The sequence below is a fragment of the Taudactylus pleione genome, unplaced genomic scaffold (assembly GCF_031769625.1).
Source record: "Taudactylus pleione unplaced genomic scaffold, aTauple2 ptg003562l, whole genome shotgun sequence".
Taxonomy (NCBI): domain Eukaryota; kingdom Metazoa; phylum Chordata; class Amphibia; order Anura; family Myobatrachidae; genus Taudactylus; species Taudactylus pleione.
In genome coordinates, this window is record NW_028287903.1 from 71,587 (window position 1) to 83,291 (window position 11,705).

At 45.9% G+C, this 11,705-nt stretch overlaps 1 protein-coding gene across 1 annotated transcript; it reads right to left on the reverse strand.

Moving 5' to 3' along the window:
• Window positions 1-456: 456 nt before the first annotated feature.
• Window positions 457-7,314, reverse strand: LOC148430597 (uncharacterized). The gene is made up of 6 exons (XM_088466576.1): window positions 7,139-7,314; window positions 6,738-6,816; window positions 6,520-6,617; window positions 5,721-5,801; window positions 5,052-5,099; window positions 457-2,383 (listed from the first exon to the last, which is right to left on the reverse strand). Exons 2-6 carry the CDS (start codon window positions 6,772-6,774, stop codon window positions 503-505), a joined length of 2,145 nt encoding a protein of 714 aa, XP_088322702.1. The 5' UTR covers window positions 6,775-6,816; window positions 7,139-7,314; the 3' UTR covers window positions 457-502.
• Between the last annotated feature and the right edge of the window lie 4,391 nt (window positions 7,315-11,705).

Consider the following 11,705-nt stretch of genomic DNA (forward strand, 5'->3'; position numbering starts at 1 on the left):
CATATCATGGGCGTGTCAGTCCGTGTGATCGCCATATCATGGCCGTGTGTGTCAGTGTGATCGCCATGTCATGGGTGTGTATAAATTAGCCATAGTGATGGCAGCTGCAACATGAGACCTCTGCGTGTAAGGAGAGCTGCAGTGTTTGTGGCTGGTCAGACCTGATGTAAATGCTGTGTGACTGCTTGATGTGCGGCGATGGTACCGATGATTACACAGGAGGGCTACATTGGAGGATAATGAGAAGGCAGCAGTGGGCGTGGTTATGGTGGCTGTGCCTCGGCATTAGCATATATTAGCACCAGCGATCTGTAAGAGACTGCAGTTACATTTGCTTCCGCTGCTGAATCAGGCCCATAGTGTGATAATGGAAATGTCATTTACCCTTCATCAAGCAGGAACAGCAATCTAGGCTAACATTGTATTTATGTTTGTTCTGATAATTCCCAATGATATTATAGTACTGCAAAAACGGCTGCAATTTCTATATATTTCTAGCCGCTCATACACTTTGTTTTTCTCCTGTGTGACGTTTCTCATGACTAAAAAGAGCAGATTTCTGTGTAAAACATTTCCCACACTCAGGACATGGAAATGGTTTCTCACCTATGTGACTTCTCTGGTGTATAATAAGAGCTGATTTGTGTGTAAAATATTTCCCACACTCAGAGCATGGAAGTAGTTTCTCACCTGTGTGAATTCTCAGATGTTTAACAAGATTTGATTTATTTGTAAAACATTTCCCACACTCAGAACATGGAAATGGTTTCTCACCTGTGTGATGTCTATGATGTATAACAAGATCTGATTTGTGTGCAAAACATTTCCCACAGTCAGAGCATGGAAATGGTTTCTCACCTGTGTGACGTCTCTGATGTATAACAAGATCTGATTTCTGTGTGAAACGTTTCCCACACTCAGAGCATGGAAAGGGTTTCTCATCCATGTGAGTTCTCTTATGAGAAGCAAGTATTGAATGAAGTGTAAAACATTTCCCACACTCAGAGCATGAAAATGGTTTCTCACCTGTGTGACTTCTCTGATGTGTAACAAGTTGTGATTTCTTTGTAAAATAATTCCCACATTCATAACATGGAAATGGTTTCTCACCTGTGTGAGTTCTCTGATGTGTAACATGAGCTGATTTGTATGTAAAACATTTCCCACATTCAGAACATGAAAATGGTTTCTCACCTGTGTGAATTCTCCGATGTGTAACTAGATCTGATTTCCGTGTTAAACATTTTCCACAATCGGAACATGAAAATGGCCTCTCACCTGTGTGATGTCTCTGATGTGTAACAAGATTTGTTTTACGTGTAAAACATTTCCCACACTCAGAGCATGGAAATGATTTCTCACCTGTGTGACGTCTCTGATGTGTAACAAGAGCAAATTTCTCTGTAAAACATTTTCCACACTCAGAGCATGAAAATGGCTTCTGATCTGTGTGAGTTCTCTTATGAGAAGCAAGTTTTGAATGACATGTAAAACATTTCCCACACTCAGGACATGGAAATGGCCTCTCACCTGTGTGAGTTCTCTGATGTGTAACTAGATCTGATTTCTGTGTAAAACATTTCCCACATTCATAACATGAAAATGGTTTCTCACCTGTGTGAATTCTCTGATGTGTAACAAGAGCTGATTTGTGTATAAAACATTTCCCACATTCATAACATGAAAATGGTTTCTCACCTGTGTGAATTCTCTGATGTGTAACAAGATTTTTTTTATGTGTAAAACATTTCCCACACTCAGAGCATGGAAATGGTTTCTCACCTGTGTGAGTTCGCTGATGTTGAACAAGAGCTGATTTCTGTGTAAAACATTTGCCACACTCAGCACATGAATATGGCCTCTCACCTGTGTGAATCTTTGTGTGTCTAGTAAGATCACTTTTCAGAGTAAAACATTTCCCACATTCAGAACACGGATATGGCCTCTCACCTGTGTGACTTTTCTGATGTACATAGAGTGCTCCTTGCTGTAGATAACATTTCCCACACTCAGAACATGAATACGGTCTCTCACCTGTGTGAATCTTTGTGTGTCTAGTAAGAGCTTTTTTCAGTGTAAAACATTTCCCACACTCAGAACACAGAAAAGGTCTCTCAGCTGCGTGAACTCTCTTCTGATGTATAGAAAGACTGATCTGCTTGGTAAAACTTTTCCCACACTCAGAACATGACAATGGTTTATCACCTGTGTGATCTGAGCTGTGTGTAACACTACTGGGATTTTCAGGGGAACATTCCTCATGCATAGAGGGATCAGATGATATAGCTGCACTGTGAGATGCTGGATGTATACTGGGGGTAATGGGAGTTTCTCCTAGAGAGTCCTGTGAGAAGTTATCATCTAGGTCACAATCTGGAGATAATATGAGACATCTCCCCGAGTTATTCCTGCTGCTGTGTCCATCTGCTGGGAACAGAACATTTATATGGGAATTAGCATCACTGCAGAACTATACCATACTTTGTAACTATAATAAGACGTGCCCGGCTGTACCCTAACATCTCCATACTGTGTAACTATAATTAAGACGTGCCCGGCTGTACCCCAACATCTCCATCCTGTGTAACTATAATAAGACGTGCCCGGCTGTAACCCATCTCCAGTCAGTGACCATGATTGTGGAAACTCCTGGAGCAATTCAATTCAGCACATTGTTAAGTCAGAGAATGCCAGTTCTCAAGACTTAACCAATTTAGTCGTGAGAGCTGGCATTCTCCAACTAAAGTGCTGGCTGCGAGGCTGTTAGTGCCGCTCTAAGCTGGCAAACAGCCTTGCGGCCAGAACTTTCACCATATTTCTCCTTGCATCCTCAGAAATATCGCGCTATATTGAATGGCGGCCAATGACTTCATCATGTATTTGGTGAGTTTTTACTTGAGGAGGTATAGGTTGTAGCAGTAACACTGGCCAGAGAGTAATCACTATAAAATACAAAGGGGGAGATGTACCAAACCTTAAAGGTTTGTGAAGAAGTTGCCCTTAGCAACGAATCGGCTTCTGTCATTTTACTGACTGTACTTGATAATGATAGCTATAAGCTGATTGACTGCTGTGGGCAATTTCTCCACAGTATCTCTCTCTAGGGCTTGATATATTTCCCCCAGATTCTCTCTCTTATGACCTGCTATGTACGATGGATGCAACATCTGGGCTTAAACCTGGGCTTTCCTGCACTGAAATACCTATATACTACACTGTAATTGTTGTAACACAGAGCAAAAACAGTCACTACTAACAGAGTGCAGAGTGCTTTATGCATTATCTCACACCCAGGTCATACTAGCTGCATCCTGCTGTGTCCTCATACTCTCCGTATCTCCATCTCAGTATGTGTAACAGAGTGCAGGCATGGCCTATACATTATATCACACACAGGTCATACTAGCTGTATCCTGCTGTGTCCTCACACTCTCCGTATCTCCATCTCAGTATGTGTAACAGAGTGCAGGCATGGTCTATACATTATATCACACACAGGTCATACTAGCTGTATCCTGCTGTGTCCTCACACTCTCCGTATCTCCATCTCAGTATGTGTAACAGAGTGCAGGCATGGTCTATACATTATATTACACACAGGACATACTAGCTGTATCCTGCTGTGTCCTCACACTCTCCGTATCTCCATCTCAGTATGTGTAACAGAGTGCAGGCATGGTCTATACATTATATCACACACAGGTCATACTAGCTGCACCCTGCTGTGTCCTCACACTCTCCATATCTCCATCTCAGTATGTGTAACAGAGTGCAGGCATGGTCTAAACATTATATCACACACAGGACATACTAGCTGTATCCTGCTGTGTCCTCACACTCTCCATATCTCCATCTCAGTATGTGTAACATAGTGCAGGCATGGTCGATACATTATATCACACACAGGTCATACTAACTGCATCCTGCTGTGTCCTCACACTCTCCATATCTCCATCTCAATATGTGTAACAGAGTGCAGGCATGGTCTATACATTATATCACACACAGGTCATACTAGCTGTATACTGCTGTGTCCTCACACTCTTCATATCTCCATCTCAGTATGTGTAACATAGTGCAGGCATGGTCTATACATTATATCACACACAGGTCATACTAGCTGTATCCTGCTGTGTCCTCACACTCTCCATATCTCCATCTCAGTATGTGTAACAGAGTGCAGGCAATGTCTATACATTATATCACACACAGGTCATACTAGCTGCACCCAGCTGTGTCCTCACACTCTCCATATCTCCATCTCAGTATGTGTAACAGAGTGCAGGCATGGTCTATACATTATATCACACATAGGACATACTAGCTGTATCCTGCTGTGTCCTCACACTCTCCGTATCTCCATCTCAGTATGTGTAACAGAGTGCAGGCATGGTCTATACATTATATCACACACAGGTCATACTAGCTGCACCCTGCTGTGTCCTCACACTCTCCGTATCTCCATCTCAGTATGTGTAACAGAGTGCAGGCATGGTCTATACATTATATCACACACAGGTCATACTAGCTGCACCCTGCTGTGATCTATATCTCAGTAAGTGAGATACACCAGAGAGTGTGGGGAGTAGACTGGTCAGATCTCTGGGCTGGTAACACAGTGACATGATGTGAGGGGGAGAACAGGAGTATAATAGGGGCTGATGGCTCCTGATGTATGAGATACACCAGAGAGTGTGGGGAGGAGACTGGTCAGATCTCTGGGCTGGTAACACACAGTGACATGATGTGAGGGGGAGAGCAGGAGTATAATAGGGGCTGATGGCTCCTGATGTATGAGATACACCAGAGAGTGTGGGGAGGAGAATGGTCAGATCTCTGGGATGGTAAAACACAGTGACATGATGTGAGGGGGAGAGCAGGAGTATAATAGGGGCTGATGGCTCCCAACTGGGCAGATACATTTTCCTCATTATACTGTATAGTACTGACAGCGGAAGGTGTATGATAAGAGATTGTTGAAGTGACTTAGAAAGGAGAATATGTGATTTTTTTCTGTATTGTGTTTATTACTCACCTGTGCTGATACACTGCTGATCACCCCTCACATATGTCTCTTCTTCTCCCTCTATATCTTCTGCCTTATTATCAGTCACATATGCCTCTTCTTCTCCTTCTGTATCTTCAGCTTTCATATCAGTCACATAGGTCTCTTCTTCTCCCTCTATATCTTCTGCCTTCATATCAGTCACATACGTCTCTTCTTCTCCCTCTATATCTTCTGCCTTCATATCAGTCACATACATCTCTTCTTCTCCCTCTATATCTTCTGCCTTATTATCAGTCACAGACGCCTCTTCTTCTCCCTCTGTATCTTCTGCTTTCATATCAGTCACATACGATTCTTCTTCTCCCTCTATATCTTCTACCTTCATATCAGTCACATACATCTCTTCTTCTCCCTCTGTATCTTCTGCCTTCCCATCAGTCACATACATCTCTTCTTCTCCCTCTGTATCTTCTGCCTTCATATTAGTCACATATGTCTCTTCTTCTCCCTCTATATCTTCTGCCTTCATATCAGTCACATACGTCTCTTCTTCTCCCTCTATATCTTCTGCCTTCATATCAGTCACATACGTGTCTTCTTCTCCCTCTATATCTTCTGCCTTCATATTAGTCACATACGTCTCTTCTTCTCCCTCTATATCTTCTGCCTTCATATCAGTCACATACGTCTCTTCTCCCTCTATATATTCTGCCTTCATATCAGTCACATACGTCTCTTCTTCTTCCTCTATATCTTCTGCTTTTATATCAGTTGCATACGTCTCTTCTTCTCCCTCTATATCTTCTGCCTTCATATCTGTCACATGTGTCTCTTCTTCTCCCTCTATATCTTCTGCCTTCATATCTGTCACATACGTCTCTTCTTCTCCCTCTATATCTTCTGCCTTCCCATCAGTCACATACATCTCTTCTTCTCCCTCTGTATCTTCTGCCTTCATATTAGTCACATACGTCTCTTCTTCTCCCTCTATATCTTCTGCCTTTATATCAGTCACATACGTCTCTTCTTCTCCCTCTATATCTTCTGCCTTCATATTAGTCACATACGTCTCTTCTTCTCCCTCTATATCTTCTGCCTTCATATCAGTCACATACGTCTCTTCTTCTCCCTTTATATATTCTGCCTTCATATCAGTCACATACGTCTCTTCTTCTACCTCTATATCTTCTGCTTTTATATCAGTTGCATACGTCTCTTCTTCTCCCTCTATATCTTCTGCCTTCATATCTGTCACATGTGTCTCTTCTTCTCCCTCTATATCTTCTGCCTTCATATCTGTCACATACGTCTCTTCTTCTCCCTCTATATCTTCTACCTTATTAGTCTGAGCTGTACCCTAAACAGAAATTGTTTTTTTGTAAAAATGTTTGATTTCATTAATTGAGAATAAACAGTACAATATCAGTGTTTCAGACACACACACAGATTCTCTACACATCATATAGTGACTGTCACTTTGGTATACTGGTGAGACCCTAAATCCCACCTACCTGATGCTCCTGTGGGACCCTGTGATTCTCCTCTATACAATCCAGTGAATAAAGAGGCTGGGGGCATCTCTCTGGGGTATTTCTGTTACTGGGTCCATCTGTAGGAGACACACAGTGACTGAGTATGTTGGATCTATGTGATTATCAGATGATGTGTGTATATAGGAGGGCCCCCATAGCTGCTCTCCCCTGTATAATAAATGTCAGTCTTCTCTTACCCAGTGATGTGAGGGGCTGGTGATTCTCCATCATCATGTTCTTGTACAGACCCCTGTGTTCCTCTATATACTCCCCTTCCTGTATGGAGACATAGACAGTGACATACTGACACCTTATAGGAACCTGACACACACAATGATACAGTCATCACCCAGACACATCCACTGGTGTTACTGTATAATGTCCCATTCACAGCAATCACCTCTCCAGTCATCACCCAGACACATCCCCTGGTGTTACTGTATAATGTCCCATTCACAGCAATCACCTCTCCAGTCATCACCCAGACACATCCCCTGGTGTTACTGTATAATGTCCCATTCCCAGCAATCACCTCTCCAGTCATCACCCAGACACATCCCCTGGTGTTACTGCATAATGTCCTATTCCCAGCAGTCACCTCTCCAGTCAGCAGCTGAATGATCTTGTTGATGAGTTCCAGGATCTACTGGTCATTGTGTCTCTCATGTATCACTGAGTGAGGTGGAGGCACCGTGATGGGGCTCTGGGTCCTGCTCAGTCCTCCTGACACACAGGGACGGCTGCTGGTTGTCTCACAGTCACCGGATGTCTTCTTCACTACTGTGTAATCCTGTGTATTGGGGGAGACTCAAAATATCACTTAATACAGATCCCCTCATCTCCCCAGTCATGTCAGCACACAGCAGAGGGTGTAACAGCTGTAGAGGTGGCAGTAACACAGGGGATGGGGAAGGGAACAGAAGAGTATAATAACACAGAAATAGGAGAGCAGGCAGCCCAGAAGACAAAGGGTTAAGCAATTCAGAATTCCATCAGTCACTCTGCACAAATGACAAAATCACAAAATACAGCACCTCAGATGTAGGTGTCATGTGTGACCAGTGATCGCGCTGAGCGCAAAAATTTGTGGGTACCAGGGTCCCCTCATTTTAAGAAATTGGGGTCCTACTCCATGGTTTCTGGGTCCCATCACATATTATGGGGATGAGGGCAGACAACAGATGGGACAGCTCTGGGGGCAAGGAGGGGTGTTAAGGGCAGGCAGTACTGGAATTAGGGGGAGGGGTAAGGATAGATAGCAGCTAGGGCAGTAGTGGGGGTTAGCGGCAGGCAGTACTGGGATTAGGGAGGAGGTAAGGATATATAACAGCTGGGGCAGTACTGGGGGTAACAGGAGGTTTAAGGCAGGCAGTACTGGAGTTAGGGGGAGGGGTAGCGATAGCTACTAGGGCAGTAGTGGGGGCAAGCAGGGGGTTAGCGGCAGGCACTACTGGGGGTAGGGAGGAGGTAAGGATAGATAACAGCTGGGGCAGTACTGGTGGTAAGGGGGGCTTAAGGGCAGGCAATACTGGGGTTAGGGTGAGGAGTAAGTATAGATAGCAACTGGGGCAGTACTGGGGGTAAGGGGGTGTTAAAGGCAGGCAGTACTAGGGTTAGGGTGAGGTGTAAGGGTAGGATAAGGGTAGATAGCAGCTGGGGCAGTAGCAGTACTGGTGGCAAGGATGGGGTTAGCAGCAGGCAGTGCAGGGAGTAGGGAAGAGTTAAGGATAGATAACAGCTGGGGCAGTACTGGGGGTAATGGGGGAATAAGGGCAGGCAGTACTGGGGTTAGGGTGAGGGGTAAGGATAGATAGCAGCTTGGGCAGTACTGGGGGTAATGGGGGTTAAAGGCAGGCAGTACTGGGGTTAGGGCGAGCGGTAAGGGTAGATAGCAGCTAGGGCAGTACTGGGGGCAAGGAGGGGGTTAGCGACAGGCAGTGCAGGGAGTAGGGAGGAGGTAAGGATAGATAACAGCTGGGGCAGTACTGGGGGTAATGGGGGGATAAGGGCAGGCAGCACTGGGTTTAGGGTGAGGGGTAAGGATAGATAGCAGCTGGGGCAGTAGTGGAAGGCGAGAAGGGGGTTAACTGCTTACTTTTGAGTTTTGTCCCATGGACTGTGGGGAGAGGCCGAAATGCTGATAAGTCTGTAGCCTGGGAGTCTTCGCATAATGGCAGGAGGGGCGCAATGCCGGCAGCCAGGCCCAGACAGAGGAGCTTGAAGCTGCAGGGCAGATGGAGGCAGAGTGGGCTGGGCAGTGGCGCACTGACAATGTCACCTGCCCTGGACCCTCGTACTGTTGTTGACGGTTGAGGTTCAGCACAAGTCAAGGTCTCTGTGGTGGCTGCCCTGTGTGACCAGAAAATTCTGAGCCGACTATGATGCAGCCGCAGAAGAAATAGGCAGTCCCCTCAGGGAGCCGGTTTACTGGAGAGGCGCAGCAGTACCAACAATCCCAAGGACCAGCCTGCAATAATATCCTAGCGGCTCCCGGGGTAGGCAGACTGGAGGCAGAGTAGGCTGGCCAGTGGCACACTGACAGTGTCACCTGCCCTAGACCCCAGCACTGTTGCCGGCGGCTGGGGGGTTATCACAAATCATGTGCCCAGGTGTAGGTACACTGGAACAGCCCTCGAACCGGCCCTGCATGACCAGACACTGCAAGGCGATTACAATGCAGCCACGGCCCGCGGGTCATACAGGCAATCCCCTCCCAGTTAACTTACCAGGGAGGAGGCAGCAGTCCCTGCAGTCACAAGCGGCAGCCCGCGATAACATCATAGCAACTGCCGGGGGAAGGGTAGGAGGCAGAGGGAGGTTGTCTGCAAGGTTCGGGCGGCAATTGGACAAGAAAACTGTGCCACCTGTGATTGGTTGGGGAGACTTTGAGGGCTGTTATTGCCATTGGCTGTTGCGGTGAGCACAGACCAGTGACTGACAGCGCGTCCTGCGGACCCACTCATTTTTAGAAACTGAGTCCCACAGTGCCTGTAGCGCGTAAAAACACGATATAGTGCATATTTTGCGATCCCTGGTGACCAGCCTGCCGGCCGTGTGTGCAGCGTAAGATGGGGTGAGACATGTCCTGGGGGATAATCAGTGACACTCTGAGGATCTGGGGACTGTCACAGCCACTGGCTGTCTCTGAGAGAGTCTCTATTGCTCAGGATAACAAGACGCCCTGACAGACAGTCTCAGCTGAGGGAGTGCAGCCCTTTGTTACATGGCCTGTCTGTGTCCTTCTCACACATCCTTCCCCAGCTCCTGTTATGTATCATCTGGTATATACGAGGGTGGTTCAATAAATAAAGTAACAAGACCTCTCATTGCGTAAATGTATTCACCTTGTACATATATGTATAATAAATAGTATGGCCTTGGTACAGATTGTTTATCCACAGTTGGCTGTGAATCGCCTTCCACCCAGGTACTTCTTCCATGGTCCAAAGAGATGGAAATGACTTAGTGCCAGGTCAGGGCAGTAGGGAGGATGGTCCAGTACCTCCCAATGGTAGCGCTGTAACAACACACGTGTGCTGTTGGCTAAGTGGATGTTCTTGGCTTCTCATCTTGAATGTATGTCCTGCCATTATCAAAGACACCAACCCCAAACCTGTTACCATGACATTATCACCGTACACCCCAATAAGCTGGTGATGAATTACAGCTGCTGATGTGTCCTTTATACACAGAAATCTGATCACACTATGCACCTTAATGTGTGCCCATGTTACTGCCAGCCCCGCCATCTTACAATCCAGATGGTCAGAATGCCGGCATCGGAATCCTGACAGTGAAAATGCAGGCGATTTTCAGTAAGTATTCTAAGGCTGAACCTAACCCATACTCCCGCACCCTAACCCTAACCACCCCCCCTCCACCCGCAGCCTTAACTTAACCATCTCCTTTGGCACCAGTTCCCTCCCCTCCCGCAGCCTAACCCTAACCACACACCCCCTCCGCGGCCTTACCTTATTTCAGCAGCCTTACCATAACCCTCCCCATTGGTACCCTAACCCTCCACTCCTGCACCTAACCCTAACAGCCCCCCGCGGCCTTACCATAACCCCCCCTTTGGTACCCTAACCCTCCACTCCCGCAACCTAACCCTAAAATTCACCATTTAAAGTTGTCAACATTTTGACCCGTCCGGATCCTGCAGATGTTATAGGGCGCATCAGGATTCTGACTGTCAGGATACAGACTACTTCTCATACATACATGTTATACCTATTATGTGTTATTTCTTTCTCTGACAGCTCATTAGTGTTATTATTACTCTGCATCTGCTGCAATATACTAACCGGACACCACAGGCTGCTCCTCCTGTATAATGATAACACAACACCACAGGCTGCTCCTCCTGTATAATAATAATAACAGGACACCACAGGCTGCTCCTCCTGTATAATAATAACAGGACACCACAGGCTGCTCCCCTTGTATAATAATAACACGACACCACATGCTGCTCCTCCTGTATAATAATAACACGACACCACAGGCTGCTCCTCTTGTATAATGATAATAACACGACACCACAGGCTGCTCCTCTTGTATAATGATAATAGCAAGACACCACAGGCTGCTCCACCTGTATGAAAATAATAATAACAGGACACCACAGGCTGCTCCTCCTGTATAATAATAACAGGACACCACAGGCTGCTCCTCCTGTATAATGATAATAACACGACACCACAGGCTGCTCCTCTTGTATAATAATAATAATAACAGGACACCACAGTCTGCTCCTCCTGTATAATGATAATAACACGACACCACAGGCTGCTCCTCTTGTGTAATGATAATAACATGACACCACATGCTGCTCCTCCTGTATAATAATAATAACAGGACACCACAGGCTGCTCCTCCTGTATAATGATAATAACACGACACCACAGGCTGCTCCTCTTGTATAATAATAATAACAGGACACCACAGGCTGCTCCTCCTGTATAATGATAATAACATGACACCACAGGCTGCTCCTCCTGTATAATAATAACAGGACACCACAGGCTGCTCCTCCCGCATAATAATAGTAATAACAGGATACCACAGGCTGCTCCTCCTGTATAATGATAATAACATGACACCACAGGCTGCTCCTCCTGTATAATAATAATAACAGGACACCACAGGCTGCTCCTCCTGTATAA

Bases quoted from the DNA above. Each gene is read 5' to 3' on its own strand.
- LOC148430597 (XM_088466576.1), bottom strand. From the start codon at position 6,774: ATGATGATGGAGAATCACCAGCCCCTCACATCACTGG. The intron at 6,618-6,737 runs GTAAGAGAAGAC...TGTCTCCTACAG, and splicing joins CCAGCCCCTCACATCACTGG to ATGGACCCAGTAACAGAAAT. The intron at 2,384-5,051 runs CAGTGTATCAGC...AGATGTCTCATA, and splicing joins CATATGTGAGGGGTGATCAG to TTATCTCCAGATTGTGACCT.